This window comes from Pogona vitticeps, chromosome 2, assembly GCF_051106095.1.
Source record: "Pogona vitticeps strain Pit_001003342236 chromosome 2, PviZW2.1, whole genome shotgun sequence".
Classification (NCBI taxonomy): domain Eukaryota; kingdom Metazoa; phylum Chordata; class Lepidosauria; order Squamata; family Agamidae; genus Pogona; species Pogona vitticeps.
The window spans coordinates 13,584,573-13,600,956 of record NC_135784.1 but is presented as its reverse complement, the minus strand read 5'-3'; the positions used below and the strand labels follow the sequence as shown (position 1 = coordinate 13,600,956).

At 48.2% G+C, this 16,384-nt stretch overlaps 3 protein-coding genes across 6 annotated transcripts in view; 1 reads left to right on the top strand and 2 right to left on the bottom strand.

Moving 5' to 3' along the window:
• LOC110070855 (H-2 class I histocompatibility antigen, Q10 alpha chain-like) overlaps positions 1 to 13,110 on the top strand; it is a 53,498-nt gene extending 40,388 nt beyond the window's left edge. Inside the window, exons 4-9 of one of the 4 annotated variants that reach the window (XM_078387905.1) lie at positions 1,030 to 1,314; positions 2,556 to 2,642; positions 3,265 to 3,297; positions 10,606 to 10,638; positions 11,045 to 11,082; positions 12,191 to 13,110. In XM_078387905.1, coding sequence (XP_078244031.1) covers positions 1,030 to 1,314; positions 2,556 to 2,642; positions 3,265 to 3,297; positions 10,606 to 10,638; positions 11,045 to 11,067 — 461 coding nt within the window. In that variant the 3' untranslated portion in view covers positions 11,068 to 11,082; positions 12,191 to 13,110. Of the gene's footprint in view, positions 1 to 1,029; positions 1,315 to 2,555; positions 2,643 to 3,264; positions 3,298 to 10,605; positions 10,639 to 11,044; positions 11,083 to 12,079 lie in introns of all 4 variants that reach the window. The other 3 variants (XM_078387906.1, XM_078387907.1, XM_078387904.1) reach the window with 3 other exon arrangements.
• Positions 4,836 to 9,645, bottom strand: LOC144587360 (uncharacterized). The gene is made up of 2 exons (XM_078387646.1): positions 8,207 to 9,645; positions 4,836 to 5,590 (listed from the first exon to the last, which is right to left on the bottom strand). Exons 1-2 carry the CDS (start codon positions 9,494 to 9,496, stop codon positions 4,952 to 4,954), a joined length of 1,929 nt encoding a protein of 642 aa, XP_078243772.1. The 5' UTR covers positions 9,497 to 9,645; the 3' UTR covers positions 4,836 to 4,951.
• LOC110070857 (class I histocompatibility antigen, F10 alpha chain-like) overlaps positions 12,712 to 16,384 on the bottom strand; it is a 51,135-nt gene continuing 47,462 nt past the window's right edge. Inside the window, exon 9 of the mRNA XM_078387923.1 lies at positions 12,712 to 13,071. The gene's annotated coding sequence lies outside the window, so the exon portion shown is untranslated. The remainder of the gene's footprint in view (positions 13,072 to 16,384) is intronic.

Here is a 16,384-nt window from a genome sequence, read left to right as displayed (position 1 = left end):
GTTGCTTAAGTCTACGGAGATGTGTGGTCTGCCTTTTAATTATTCTTTTATTTGTTTTATATATAGGCCGCTTTTCTCCCGATAAGGGGACCCAAGGCAGCTCACAAAATTAAAAGAATTAACAACATAAAACATTAAACATTAAAATGAAATTAAAGTATATACTAAATAAAACACAATGATATTAGGACCCCAGTATCCACTGGATCAGTATCCGCTGATTCAGTTACCCATGGTCTGAAAATACTGTACTGTATTAAAAAGATTACAAGAAAGAAAAAAGCCTCATGTATTATCAGGACTGGCCACAAGACAGAAAGAGACCCTGCTGTAAATTCTTGATCCCTTCTGCAATTTTTCTTTTCTTTTACCACACTGGTTCCCAAACTTTTTCATCTCCCTTTCTTCCCCAATTCCTTGCGGGAGATACTCTGTGGGGATGGCCGGGGCCGCCTTTGGAAATTCTGGCTGGGTGTCGTAGGAACCTTTAGGGTACCTCTAGTCCACATAAATCTGCTGTGAGAGATTTCATTTATTTAATTTTGAGAGAGCAACTCAGAAGACTAAATGTTTCTCTTTCCTCTGGGACTTTCTGCTTCATTCACTACATATACTGATTAATAAGCACCAGTGAAAGAACTGATGAGAGAGAGAGAGTGAGTGCAAAGAGCAGCCAGCACAGAGAGCCTTCCCAGAAAGCAATGAGAAAGATGATCCTAGTTTTTGCTGGCCCCTCAGCTACCAAGTATTTCTCCCTCTTGCTCCCGGTCTCTGGGGCTGATGCCCTGGCCAGTTCCGAGAAGCATGATTTTTTGGCCACTGAGTCTTTTCAGATCATTTTAAAGATACTAGTAAAAGCTCTGCCCATTCATTTCCTTTTCGCTGTAAAAGAAAATCTCTCAAGAGTCCTCCGGGGGAGGGATTTGTGTGGAAGAACAGACGAGTCCCACGGGATCGAAGCCAAGCTACCGTCCTGCCAGGCACAGGAAGGGGCTCCGTCTTCATTCCAGCCCTGCTGTTTTTTTGCAGATCCTCCCGTGGGGAAGGTGACACGAGAGGAGGGCTACGATGGCAGGGAGACCCTCGTCTGCCAGGCTTACGGCTTCTACCCCAAGGAGATTGACGTCACTTGGAGGAAGGACGGAGAGGTCCTGCAGGAAGGCACTTTCCACAAGAGTGTGGCCCCCTACCCGGACGGGACCTACCACGCCTGGCTCAGCATCGAGATCGACCCCAAGGAGAGAGACCAGTACCGGTGCCACGTGGACCATGCCAGCCTGGGGGAGCCTCTGGTCTTGGCTTGGGAGGCGCCTGGTGAGTGGCAGGAGGGGTGGAGGAGAGGCTGCCCTCTCGGTGGGGGCAGCAGGATGGATTTCGGAGGGGGGGCTATTCACTGAGGGAGGAGTGAGACTGAAGAGTCCCTCAGCAGCATCTCCAGCTGGATCACCCCCCCCACACACACACACACTAGGACCCTCACTGCCAAAAAGATGTGATTTGAATTTGGTTGTTGTTGTTTTGCAGTTGTAGCCCTTTTGACAATTCCTTCCCTCCAAACACAACAACTTATTGTGTCATGATCACAGCATTGCTTGCTGTCTTTTCACCTGTAAACTTAAGTGGCTGTGATCTGAACATGGTTTTGCAAGTTACAAAAAATTAAAAAGAAATTGTGGTATCTTTAATCTTATTTTAGCATAAATGTCATGGATTCCAATTGAATTTCTGAATATTATAAAATATTGCAATGTGTTGTTTCCTCAGTAAAGGGATTCAAGAGAAATGTAAGGACATTTAAATGAAAAATGCAGATAAAAATACAGTGAATTAAATAATTATAGAAATTAACAACAATGAATAAAAAACATCCAAAAACCACTGAAAACATGTGAGAAAAAGATGGACAACTCCAACATCTCCCCCATTAACTTCACACTTCATTTCTACAAGGGTGCTGCAAATCTGACAGGCAGTTATTTTTTTGTGGGTGGGTTGGTTTGAGGAGCCATCTATGCAATCTACAGTTGTAATCAAAATTATTAAACCCCCATTGCAAACCAGGTTTATTGTCAAAATTTACAAACTTTCAGCTGTTTGCAATGAATGAATCAAACAAAAGCCATTGAAATAGCTCACCACGAGTCTTTGAAGTGGTTCCCCCAAATTCCACAGAAAATGCAGCTTGCAATGAATTCTGCACTCTCAGAATTATTCAGCCCCTTCATGGCAAGCATTTTTAGTCCTTAGGAGAGCACCCTTTTGCTGTTCGGACCTGCTGCAGACGAGATGCTTAGCCAGGCACCAGCTTCTGGCCGCATTCCGGAGGAATCTTAGCCCCTTCTTCATGATCAATGTCCTCCCCATTGAGGAACGTTCTTGGGTTTGGGTTCTGCGGCCGCCTTCTTCAAATCTCCATCCCTCTCACTCACTTTAGCGTCTTTTAACCCTGTGGGCTCCCCAACTCCTTTAGCCAGTTTTCATCTCCTCCTGAACAGGGCAGGAGGGTTCTGGGTTCGTGTTCAGTTATTTCGTTCTTTCTCCCTGTTCACTTTCAGCTTCCAACTTGGGCCTCATTATTGGGTGCGTCGCAGTAGTTCTTCTCCTGATCGTGGCTGGGATTGCTGGCGCCTGGTTCTACAACAGTAAGTCAAGGAGTGAATGCCTTGGTTGGGTGGTTGCTGTTTGGTTGGAGGGACATGTTTTCCTGTGGAGTCTCCCTTCAGGGGGAAGATTGAGAGGAGACCCATGGCCTGGGCTTCCCTGCTGTCTTCCTACACCTTCCATCAGGGCTGTTCATGAGCATCTCAGGTCTTCCCCTCTTTCCCAGGGATCCCCACGTGTCTGAAGCCAAAGTCAGGCTTTGGGGGTTCGTTGGAAATCTTCTCAAAGGATGAGGGACACCCCAGATCTCCCCTTCTCAAAGTATCATGGGAAGCGCCACCTCCTTTCTGTGCTGACCTAAGTTGCCTCTCAGGGTTCTTCTGGGGTAGAGGGAGATGAAAGTGGCCCTGTAGATGTTCTTGATCTACAACTCCCATCAGCCCTGGTTACTGCGAGCAGTTGCAAAAGGATCATGGCAGTTGTCTAGCAACCTCTGAGAGAACCATGGTTCTAGAAGGGAGGAGCCAGAGGCAGGACAGTTTCCATGGGAACCAATGAAATTGTTTGTTGCCACCAGGAGACCTTCCTTCCCTGCCTCCAGGGGTGGGTTTGGATGATCTCGGAATAGCCTACAGATCTAACTCTCCGATTCTGTCTCTGCAGAGAAATGTCAAGAAGGCTACAAAGCAGCGTCCAGTGAGTAGAGCTTTCATCTTTCTGTGTTTAAATCCCAAGCCTCAGGCTGCCTCTGAAGCTGTTGGACTACATCCCCCATCAGCCCTAGCCATCGGGAGCAGTTGCAGAGAATTATGGGGTGAAGGGGGCAGCAGTCTTGCTGATCAATAGCTTGTCCTTTGAGTACGGGTCTCTTAATCGTTTGCTTGACATCTTATATTGAAAATGCTCTTTTAAAAAGTAAAATAAAGGCCAGGGAGGGAAGAAAAAGCACAATCTCTTCCTCTCGTGTGGGACTAAGACTCAGCAAAGAGACCGCATTCAAAGAACATTTGATGGTCCTTTCATTGTCTCGGCTCCCTGGCAGCCAGAAGGGCAGCAGTCCAGTCGCCTCGTGGACTCGGATCGCTCTCTGCCTGGTGCCACCTCTGGCCTGCCTTCCACATCGCCCCTTTCTCCACTTCCCGTCCCTTCCCCAAACCCACTTTTCTTCATGCCTTTGGCACAATTTTCTAGGATCCATGTGTTATAGCAACTTTCTTCAGTGTGGTCCTGACTTGTTTGTTTTTCTTTTCCCAAATGTGGGATTGCACACATCTGTCTTCTTCTCCCGTGCAAGGTCTCCTGATGGTGCTATAAGAGTGAACAAATAAAATGTGGAAAATGGCATGTAGGAAATATTCCGTTAAAGGTGTCGTAGCCGTAAAAAAAAACTCTCACTTGCAGTTCAGGCTGGAGAGGCCATTGCTGGAACCTTCCTGGGGGGGGAGGCCCCCAAACTGGAGGGTGAAAACTAGAGGAAGGCAAACCATCGTTCCCAATTGCGGAGCTGAGCAGGGCTGTTCCATGATCAGAAGGAGGTCCCTCGTGCAGAGGGTGGGACTGAGGGGGAGCTGACCTGATGGCTCAAAACAACCACCTCTGTCCTTCCACTGCATGACACTCTGTGCCTTTTTGGGATTCAGTAAGTAGTAACCATGTTTCCCCAAAAATAAGACAGGGTCTTCTATTAGGTTTTGCTCCAAAAAACACATTAGGGCTTATTTTCAGGGAATGTTTTCTTTTTTTTCATGTACAACGATGCAGTCGTCATCTTCGACTTGCTGAACAAGGGTGGACAGCAGGCTTTCAATTAAATTGGCCTTATTTTTAGGTTGTGCTTTTATTAGAAGCATCCTGAAAAATCATACTAAGTCTTATTTTCAGGCCAGGTCTTATTTTTGGGGAAACAGGGTAGCGATCAGTTTCAGAGGACAGGGACACTACAGACATCTGCCACATTCAAGATAACACCTTTTATGTTATTGCAAGCTGATTGCTCTTCAGCATTAGATGCCTCACAGGGCAGCTGAAAAGTTGCTTTTTATGTTTCTCCCCAGAAGACACTGGCCTCTCCTGTCCCTGTCTCTTCCAGATTTAGATGTCCATTTTTATCATCCTCTTGCATGGATTATTTTGTAGTTTAATGTAGGAGTGTAAGGAAGTTCTTCTCTGGCCGGGGGGGCACTGGTGTTATAGGCGGGAAAAAGAGTCGGAGGCTCATCATACAATCCAACATGGGAAAGTTTATTGTTCACAAAACTCAATTCCTTGGGATCAAACGGATCCAGTAATAAACAGTCGTCTAACAAGTGGTACCTCTTCGCGCGCACATCAGAGGGTTTACCCGGAACACCTAATAGGGGGCCGGCCCGAACTTCTCTCGATCGGTCATCTGGCGGAGGGGGGCACTCCGAACGGCACAAACCGTTCCGCAACAAGGGTGCCTCGCCCAGTCCCCCTCCAGGGGCTTCTTCTGATACTCTGGCCCAGGGCGTATTACTCTCCTCCCACCAGGGTAATTGCGATGATGGACCGTTACCAGCCATTCTAGGGGTTCGTACAGCTTCTCAGGCCCTCTAGGAAAGTTCGGGTCCGGCAGCAGACCTCCTCCGGTTGCCAGATTAGGGAAGCCGGCTGCTACACCCACGGGAGTCTCGAATCCCAGCATGGGCTCCGTCTGAACCCCTCGGCTCTTGCTCCGTTCTACATTCGCGTCAGTACAAATTCTAAAAGCCCGCGCGTTGTCCTCCCCTTTTATCTCTTCCCACACTATCAAGTCTAGCTCCTCCCCTCCTTCCTCCACCAAGCACACCTCCGTGGCCCTTTCTGGCACTACTTCCGTTTGTTCAATATCAATCAGCACTCCCACCGCGCATTCAGCCTCTTCTACTGTACGGGTGCCCATGGAGGACGGCGCACTCCTCTTTTCTCCTTCACACGCCCCCCTTTCCAAGTGGGCCGTCCTCTCTTCCATCTCAGTCTCCTCTCTTTCCTGCCGAGAGAAATAGTCTGCGTTAGAATGGGCTATGCCCTTCTTGTATTGTACCTGAAAAGAATAGGGCTGTAGACTAAGATACCATCGAGTCAACCGCGGATTGGTATCTTTCATTTGGTTCAGCCATTGCAGTGGGGCATGGTCAGTAACGAGAGTAAAAGGAGCCCCTAGCAAATAGTACCTCAGCGTCTGCATGGCCCACTTAACTGCCAAGGCTTCTTTTTCTATTGTAGCGTATTTTCTCTCCCTCTCACTTAACTTTTTGCTAAGATACATTATCGGGTATTCTAGCTCTCCTTTCTTTTGGGACAAAACCGCGCCTATCCCTCGGTCTGACGCATCCGTCTGGAGGATGAATGGGACACTGAAGTCAGGGACATATCTACTGGGTAAGGCTGACAATATTTCCTTCAATGTATCAAAAGATTTTTGTTCTTCGGGACCCCAACTCAGGCGATTGGTTTTCCTCTTCCTGGTCAAATCAGTGAGAGGGGCTGCTACTTCTGAAAAATGCGGCACGAACTGCCGGTAGTAACCTGCCAGGCCCAAGAACTGCTGTATCTCCTTTTTACTCCTAGGAGTGGTCCAAGAAACCACTTTGTCTACCGTATCCGTCACTGGTTGGATTTTTCCTTCTTCTACCCGAAAACCCAAGAATTTCACTCCCTTCCGCGCCACTTTGCACTTAGAGGGGTTAATCTTCAACCCTGCTTTTCCTATTTCTGTTAAGACTCTTCGCAAGTGGTAGACATGCTCTTCCCAGGTCTTGCTATAAATCAAGATGTCGTCTATGTAAGCCCCCGCGAAGTCTGTTAATGGTTCCAATACTTGGTCCATTAACCTCTGGAAAGTGGCAGCTGCCCCATGCAGCCCGAATGGCATTTTTTAAAACTGGAACAGCCCCTTGGGTGTGACGAATGCAGTTTTTTCTTTGTCTTCTGCCCTTAAGGGAATCTGCCAGTAACCTTTAGTGAGGTCTAGTGAGGTCAGATAGACTGACCCGCCCAGCTTTTCCAACAAATCATCAACCCTAGGCATGGGATAGGCATCGAACTTCGAAATATCATTTAATTTCCTAAAGTCAATGCACACCCTCACCTGACCGTCTGGCTTGGGCACTAAAACTGGGTAGCTCCTCCACGGGCTACGCGAGGGCTCAATCACCCCCAACTTTAACATTTCCTCTACCTCCTTATTAATCGACTCCTTCAGGTGGTATGGCCAAGTTCTATCTCCCATCCGGGCCACGGCGCCTGGGGTGGTGTGTATTTCATGCTGAACCAAGCTAGTCTCCCCTGGCCTCCCCGAGAATACATGAGCGAACTCGTGTTCTAAGGCCCTGAGGTCACGTTGTTGGTGGCAGTCGAGGGACTCATCAATATCTAATCTCAGGTCATCTCTTAAGCATACGCGGACATCTGGGCCGAATTCATCTTCCACTTCCCCCCACAGTGCCTCTCGTTCTTTCCATTCTTTGAGTAAGTTTACGTGGAAAATGCCCCTTTTCTTTGACTTGTCATGCATGTATATTTCATAGTCTACCGGGCCTACCTTCCTTACCACTTCATAGGGTCCTTGCCAAGTAGCGAAGAGCTTGGCATGCTCTGAGTGCAACAACAGTAACACCTTTTGTCCCGGCAGAAACTCCCTGGCCCTAACCTGTTTATCATATCTTCTCTTTTGCCCGGCCTGAACACCCCCTAGGTTGTCTTTAGCAATACCCAACACTGTTCGTAAGTGTTCCCGCATTTCAATTACGTGTTGCACCGTAAGTTGAGCTTCATCTGGTCCCTCCTCCCACTTATCTTTTACCAAATCCAGGATGCCCCTAGGGTTCCAACCATACATTAGCTCAAATGGTGAGAAACCCGTAGAAGCCTGTGGTACTTCCCGAATGGCGAACATTAGAGGGGCCACTAACAAATGCCATCTCTTAGGTTTTTCCATTACCAGCTTCCTCAACATCCCCTTCAGTGTTTTATTAAAACGCTCCACCAATCCATTGGTTTGTGGATGATAGACCGCGGTGTGGATTGGTTGAATTTCTAGCAGACGCCACATTTCCTTGAGGGTGAGACTCATAAAATTAGATCCCTGATCAGTGAGGATCTCCTTTGGGAATCCCAGCCGCGCAAACACTTGCATCAGCTCCCTAGCAATCACCTTAGCTGTGGTGGACCTTAAGGGTATGGCCTCGGGGTACCTGGTGGCATAATCTATCAGGACCAGTATATGTGTATGGCCACCTGCAGACTTAATCAATGGTCCCACAATATCTAGACCAATCCTCTGGAAGGGATGGTCCATCAACGGCATAGGTATCATCTCAGCCCCTTTGGGTGGCTTCCTTTGTGTTTTTTGACATTGTGGGCAAGAAGCACAGTACTCCTTGATTTCTTTATCTATCTCTGGCCACCAAAATCTTTGCTGGACGCGGGCCCTCATTTTTTCTTCAGCCAAATGACCTGCCAAAGGAATATCATGTGCCAGCTCCATCACCTTATTTCTCCATTTCTGGGGTACCACAAGCTTCCGATCTCCCTCCTTATCTACCCAATACAATAGCCCACGATCCAGCTCCCAACCCTTTTGTCCCTTTACAACATGGCCCACCGGTTGAGCTGCCAGTAGCGGTTCCCTCAGAGACGCGTCGTCCTGCTGCATTGTCCTTACTTGCTCGCGCGTGGTTCGCTGAAAGAAATCGGACTGATCTTCAGCCTGGGCGTTTTCCCCTTGCAACCCTTCTTTAATCTTACTAACGTCTCGCGTGCCAACCCAATCCCTCCCCAACAACATTTCTCGCGAAAGTCCCGGAACCACACCCACATTCATCCTTCTTTCTTCCTTTCCCACTCTAACATCTGCCCAGATCGTTTGGTAGTTCTTCAAATCTCCGTGAATGCAACGCACAGTTAGTCCCTCATCCTTCTTTTCGCCCTGCAAGTCTCTCACAAGAGTCTTAGCACAACCGGTATCGATTAACGCTCTCTTTCTGTCTCCATTAACCCACGCGTCCACCTCCCACCGTTCGGACGATACTGTGGTCGTGGGTACAGACTTCTCTCCCTGTCCCACCCAGGAGCAATCAGCCCCTGGGCAATTCCTTTTTACGTGGCCGGGGACCCCACATCCGAAGCAAATGGGGCGCCCCTCTCTACCTTCGCGTACCCCTGTTCCCGGGTTGTAGATGGGCCGTCCGTCTTTGCCCTCACGCCAACCAGTCCCGGGTGCGTAGATGCGCTGGTCAACTGTGATGGGCCTCACTGGTTTGGGGCCAAACGGTTCAAAAGGTTTCCCCTTTGGCTTGGAAGGTCCGCTCATCTCCGCACCTGATCGCGCAGCCGAATTGGAAACCGAAAGCGGAGCATCTCCGCCACGCGGTTTGGTCTTCTCCGCCCAGGAGGCGTGCCCCTCTTTCGTTGCTTCCTCGGTGAGGCTGTAGTCTTCCAATAGGGAGATGGCTTTCTCCAGCGTCTTCGGGTTATTACGTTGGATCCACGTCTTCGCGCCTGCTCCCAGGGATTGCACCAGTTGTTCCAACACAATCATGTCCACGACCTGCTCACCACTTCTTTCTCCAGGCTTCAACCATCTAAGAGCGTTGGCTCGCATCCGCTGGGCCACTGTGCGAGGATGGGAGCCTGGTCTCCATTTTAGGTCCCTTAACCTCTTCCTATACGTTTCTTCGGTCAGGTTTAGCGTGCGCAGAATCGCGTTCTTCACTGTTTCGTACTGGGCGGCCTCCTGTGTGCTGAGGGTATCCACTACCTCCTGCAATAGTCCCGTAAGACAAGGGATCAAAATTAGAGTCCACTGATCCCTCGGCCACCCCGCCGCCAGTGCCACTCTCTCGAAAGTATGCAGATATGCCTCCGGATCATCAGTATTGGACATCTTTTGCATCCGGATAGGTGCCGGCCCGGCCACCAAGCTTCCCCTGACACTCGCAGCCCCCCCTGGGGTTGCTGTCTTCCTCTCGTCCGTGCGTCCTTAATTGTCTGGCCATCAGGGTTTGTTGTTCTGTTAGGTTCTCTATAAGCTTCGCCTGTCTGTCCATGGTTTCCTGCAATCTACGCCACTCTTCATTTCCCGCCTTTTCCGCCGCCCCGGCCCCACGTTGGGCGCCAGTGTAAGGAAGTTCTTCTCTGGCCGGGGGGGCACTGGTGTTATAGGCGGGAAAAAGAGTCGGAGGCTCATCATACAATCCAACATGGGAAAGTTTATTGTTCACAAAACTCAATTCCTTGGGATCAAACGGATCCAGTAATAAACAGTCGTCTAACAAGTGGTACCTCTTCGCGCGCACATCAGAGGGTTTACCCGGAACACCTAATAGGGGGCCGGCCCGAACTTCTCTCGATCGGTCATCTGGCGGAGGGGGGCACTCCGAACGGCACAAACCGTTCCGCAACAAGGGTGCCTCGCCCAGTCCCCCTCCAGGGGCTTCTTCTGATACTCTGGCCCAGGGCGTATTACTCTCCTCCCACCAGGGTAATTGCGATGATGGACCGTTACCAGCCATTCTAGGGGTTCGTACAGCTTCTCAGGCCCTCTAGGAAAGTTCGGGTCCGGCAGCAGACCTCCTCCGGTTGCCAGATTAGGGAAGCCGGCTGCTACACCCACGGGAGTCTCGAATCCCAGCATGGGCTCCGTCTGAACCCCTCGGCTCTTGCTCCGTTCTACATTCGCGTCAGTACAAATTCTAAAAGCCCGCGCGTTGTCCTCCCCTTTTATCTCTTCCCACACTATCAAGTCTAGCTCCTCCCCTCCTTCCTCCACCAAGCACACCTCCGTGGCCCTTTCTGGCACTACTTCCGTTTGTTCAATATCAATCAGCACTCCCACCGCGCATTCAGCCTCTTCTACTGTACGGGTGCCCATGGAGGACGGCGCACTCCTCTTTTCTCCTTCACAAGGAGTTAGACTCTTGTGTGACTGAGCAGAGGGCTTAACCCCTCCCCCTTCCCATCCATCCATGGATATTGAATTCCTGATCTTTTCCTTCTTTCCAGCAAATGACGGAAGTTCCAACAGCTCCGGTGGAGGTAAGTGTGATGGAATCTCACCCAGAAATAACAGGGAAAACCCCCACATCTCACAGACTCTGCAGGGAAAAGAAAGAGAGACTCTTTTTAAGCCCCTGGTCTCTCCATGTTGTCTGCTTCTTCAGCTGCCCCAGAGGAGAGGGGGGGGGTCCTTCCCTCCCATTTGTTTCTCCAGCCCCACTTTTCAGTGCAAAGGCATCATCAGATGGCATGTCTTAGTGAAAGATTTTTGGGACTCCCATTAAGGGCAAGGGCGCTTCTAAAAAACGACTGATGGAGGCAGTTATGTTCTTATAACTGAGCCTCTGAGGTCAGACCTCCTGAAGACCGGGTAGTCGCATGTGTCACAATGTCAGGCACAATTCAGGGAGATGCTGACTTGGTCTCCTCCTTTCTCTCCACACAGGGAGCAACCCAGCAGCCGTTTAGCATCCTCAGAAAGAGGTGAGTTGCAGAGAATGGGCTTATCATCTGTGAGCAGGAGGGGGAGAGAGGCTAAGTCCTCAAGGTGGGAGAAGCCAAGTCCATTCGTTCTGAGGACAGACCCCTTCTCCCTTTTCCAAACATGGTTGACTCCAGGAATACGAGAGGAGTCTTGCAAGGGAGGGACTGGATCTCTGGGAAGATGATGGATCCCTATTAAGCAGACTCCTGCAGCTGCAGCCTGTCAACCCAGTTGAGAGTCCTGCTTCCCCACCCGCCCTCTTTCAGGAGAGGTGTCAGGACTTGCCTTTCCCAGTTGCAGGAGGGGAAGGTTTTGAGGGGGTCAGTGAAAGATCAGAGAAAGGAAAAGTGGAAGGAAGGGGCTGGACTCTTTATTCTGTCCTTGCTGGTCCTTTCCTTCTTCTGATGGGGTGCGAGGGGGTTCTCCTGCCAAAGCAGTTGAGCCTCCCACCTCTTCCCACCTCAGGGAAGGACTGGCATGTCCAGTGGGAGGAGACGGAAGAAGAAAGGAAGCAGTAAGGGCAGGACTGCCGGGGGTGACCAAGCCACGCCTGGGGTCTATGCAATAGTTTGGGTTCCCAGCATATTCCAGACGCAACTCAACAAAAACTGAGCTTGCTGTGTGGTGGAGCCTCCTGCAATTTGCTCCATCCTCGGTTTAGAGATGGCCGAAAGCCTACTCTCAGCACTGAAGGATCTGAATTGTATATATCCCCCCATAACTTGAACAGAGTGCTATAGAACTTTATGACACCCCTTGGTAGTTTTGAGTCTGTGGTTGTCTTTCACAGCTAACATTTATCCCTGAAGGCGTTAAATACCAGTGAGAACCAGATCATCCCGACCGTCCTATCTGAGTTGATCTGGGTATCAAAGTATAAGTCATTTAGTTGCTCCTGCATGATTCTCCAGGAATGTCAGGGTGCAGTGATTGATCCATCTGTTCTCTTGCCCAAAAATGTAGCTTCTCAGCATGCTCCGTATCTCTTCATAACAGATCACTGTTTTTGCCGACTCTTAGACCAAATCCAGTGACAAAGAAGGGGAAGAGTCTGCTCTTGCCTGTCTGCGAAGCAGCATCCTAAACAGATTCTTCGTCTCTTTTCAGCCCAATTCGGGGCCGGTGCTTCCTGCAGAGGAAGCCGAATGAGGAAGAGTGGATCCATCATGCTCTGAACCCTGCAGTGCCCTTTCACAATTTCTTCCATTTTTTCACTAGCTGTAATTAATGCCTCTTTTTGGATTGTGAAAAGCTTGGCTTGATGTTGCGATTTCTGAAAACTCCACAGTCCTAAGACCTTGTTCCCATGTCCTGTTTGGGGCAAAGAACTTTTGAGAAAAATGATGATGAACGAGGCTCCTTTGCAGCTGAAGTAAGAATTTTAGGCCCACCATTGGATGAACAGAATATCTGGTGATTCTTGTTATTTAAATGGATGAGGCTGCAGCTGTAATGAGTCCCAGTCTAGGAGAAAAGCAGCATCTTGATCACTTTATCCATCGGTCAGTCGGTCAGTCAGTCAATCAGCCAGCCAATCAACCTTTGCAGTCCGTGGGACTTTCTTACTTCAGGGCGTGACTGACAAGCAGAGCTGTTATTTAGCCTTTTTTCTCTTAACAAGAGTTTATGAGAAAAATTGTATTTCTGAAGGGGAAAAATGCTACTTTCACATTATTTGTATACATATCTTTTATATATTAATTCAGTTCTGGCTTGTTTACCTGCTTGCACTTAAATTACTAACATTTGGGGGAAAATAATGAATTCAGGGTGCCTGTGTTCTCTTGGTTGGTAACGAACACTTTGAAATTCCCTATAAAATCAAAGTCATCAATGATCACTGTCCCTGATCTGAATTTCAAATGTTCAAGCAATCATGATCTGATTCTTCTAGATTGGAGCTCCTTCTTAGTGACATAAGTAACATATTTTACTTGCCTTTTATGGCTGTGGGTGTAAGATTTTTTTTCTACATGTACATTAAACAGCTGGAATAATTGGATTTCAATAAAGTCTGGTGTTTCCCATCTGCTGTGTTGCTGTTCCTTCTCTGAGCCTCAGAAGGCTCTTCCCCTTGTCGGGGGAAGAGGAGAGAGAAGAGGAGGAGCAGAAGGACTTGGGCCGATTCCACCTCCACTGTTCTTTAAGTCTTTCCTGGCTGGTTTCTGGGATCTAAAGCCATGTTAATTAGAAGGGAAAGGGGCTTCACGTACATCCCCTTTGCTCAGGCTGCAACTACACTGGCCAGCTGGATCACTTTGCTCCAGTTTGAGTCACAGCCTGCATTGCAGTTGATCACAGTCAGTGATCACACACAGGAGCTGCGAAATGCTTCACAATGTGATGCAGTGGACATTTCAGCCCCTACATATTTCCTTCCTTCCTCTGGTCCTGCCTCTGCCAATCTTTTTATCATTTGCTGTCAAACCTCTTGGTTTGAAAGAGTTGCACAGTGTTCCAGAAAAGGTGCCAGCATTCCCAAATACTTTTTAACATGTGCAGAAAGACACATACCACAGGAACATTTTTTTTATTTCATCTAGGTCTGTTTTGTCTAACTTTTTTTTCATCTGGAAATTATCTAGAGCTAAATTACAGTAGTATACAAATACTAATGATAATGTGATCCAACAATAATCTCATGAATGTAATTATTTTTTAAAAAATAGGATGATTGGGGAAGAATATTGCAAAGGCAGTTTTTTTTGTTGTCTTGAGCATCAAGCGCCCACGTCACCAAAACACCACCCAAATGCACACTTACCCCATCTTTACAAGACAAAATCAGCTGATCACATGAGAAAAAATCCATTCAAATCATTCCAGTTTCAACAAAGTAGAAGCCCCAAATGGCAGACTTAAAAAACCCACATTGGGAGCAAAAAGGGCCAGACAGATTCATATCAGCCTTTGCATCGTCTAATTCATAGGTCAGGGAAGAGGGGTAAATTATCCCAAATGGGGTAAAAGTAAAATCTTGGTGGTAATGAGCAGAGGCATCTTTGAATTTTGTGGCTGCTGTTACCCTCTGCAGTGATCATGGAGCCCAAGAAAGTAAAATCTGTCACTGCCTCCATATCTTCCCCTTCTATTTGCCAGGAGGTGATGGGGCCAGTGGCCATGAACCTAGTTTTTTTAAAAATGTTCAGCTTCAGACCATTTTTGCGTTCTCTTTCACCCTCATTAAGAGGTTCTTTAAGTCCTCATTTTCTGCCATGCTTTTGCGTAGTCAATGAAGCGGAAGTAGATGTTTTTCTGGAACTCTCTGGCTTTATCCATAATCCAGCACATGTTAGCAATTTGGTCTCTAGTTCTTTCGCCCCTTCAAAATCCATCTTGTACTTCTGGGAGATCTCCGTCCACATACTGCTGAAGCCTGCCTTGTAGGATTTTGAGCATAACCTTGCTAGCGCGTGAAATGAGTGCAATTGTATGGTAGTTGGAGCATTCTTTGGCACTGCGCTTCTTTGGGATTGGGATGTAGACTGATCTTTTCCAACCCTCACTGCTGAGTTTTCCATTGATGATGATAAAAAAAAACACCACACTGGTCCTTTGATATTGGGCTGTGGCACCAGGGTAAGTGACACGACCTTTAGCCTGGTTTGTTCCTTTTTGCACACCACACATAGAATGATTAAAGTGGTAGGGAAAGGCCCCCCCCCCCCCCAATTCTACACTGGCTGTCTCTAGCAAGCATGTCATTGCTAGGACCATTCTGGGAGCCACTGATGATGATTAAATCCTCTGCAAGGTAGCAAAAATTTAATGCAACTTGCTAGGCACGTTGGACACCTTACTACTCCCTATACCACACCATGGCCAGAGTGCAATGTGTTCCAGCAAAAATAATGCACATCTTTATCAAATTTGGTGCATTCTGATAGTTCGGTACATAGCCTGTGTAGATTCGCTAATATTTTTAATTCAAATAATGTATGATTTCCTTCCTTTTGAATCAAGGGGGTAATGTCAGCATATATAAATTTTTTTGGGGGGGGTAAAAGGTAAAAAAGTTCATTGACCCCTCGTTTAAGCAATTCATGACGCCCCCCCGAGTCTCTTCACACACCCACACGGCCCGGGCGCACAGCGTGCTCGTTGGCAGCCAGTGTATGTTTGGAGAGCAGGAAATGGGATATAAAAATAAGGAGAGTCCCCTGAGAAGGAGCAGCCATGCCATCGGCAACTCAACAAGCCCAGAAAGAGAGACCTGTGGATCCTTGAAGGACAATTATGATCGGCACAGCAAAGTTATAAAATACAGTTAGTAAATATTTCTGGCATGGGGTACAAGAGCCCTCCAAAGGGAAGAGGGGGTAATGTGTCTGCCCCCCGCCACCTCCACCGCCGCCAACTGCAGGATGTTGCCCACCCTCTGTTTGCTGATCAACAGGCTTTGGACTGTCCTTTACCTCTGAATTTGAAGCGAGGGAAGGCTGGCACCCTGGAAGACAGGCTAATTTTAAACAGTATATACAGTATATCTATCTTTATTGATGGGGCAATAACTCCAGCACAAACCACACAATTTGGCTGCACTGGCAAGACAGACTTGAGTAGGTCAGGAAAGAGGGGGTCGGGGCCAACCCTCTTCTGGCCAGCCAGTCCCTCCAAGAGTTTCCATCCTTCAGCGGATGTGCATGGAGGCCAGAGACGAGAGATAGCCATTTGCAAGGTCAGCCAGCCACATTCCACAAGCCTGCACATGCTTTGAGCTCCATTTGTATATGTATGTGTGTTTTTTCTGAAATTGTAAGCCCTCGTAACTGAGATGGGTAACTCATTGTGACTAACAATGTCCTTTGTAACTTGTTAGGTTGTGAAGCTTTAAAGAGGAATCAGTGACCCATAGTGTACGATGATGATTATTAAGGATTGGAGACTGGGCCATGTGTTGTTGTTGTTGTTGTTAGAAGAGCAATAGAGGTATCAGCTTCTCTCCAGGACGTGATGGTCCCCGAGGTGAATGATTCAGGCAGGAACCTTCTGACTTGAAGAGCAGGACCTTGAAGAGCAGGATCCCCACCACCAGTCAAATACTTGGGCCGGCGGCTTCATGCCTGAGGCCGCCATTTTGCGTGCCTCTTGTCTGCACTACAGTGACAGCCTGCACAAAATGGCTCCCGTCCCCAAACACTTCCTCCTGGCGCTTTGTCTTGAGCGCCAAAGGGTGAAACTGAAAGCCCCAGCAAGTCCTTGGCCTGGAATCAAGATTTTTAAAAAATACACCCCAACAACTCATAAATGGCCTGGCCCCCAGCAAAGGACTTTGACCCGCGTTGTCTCTTGCACGCCTAC

Coding starts and splice junctions, on each gene's coding strand:
- LOC144587360 (XM_078387646.1), bottom strand. CDS start 9,496: ATGCAAAAGATGTCCAATACTGATGATCCGGAGGCATATCTGCATACT. Junction 5,591..8,206: donor CGCTACTGGCAGCTCAACCG/GTGGGCCATGTT, acceptor TTCTCTCGGCAG/GAAAGAGAGGAGACTGAGAT.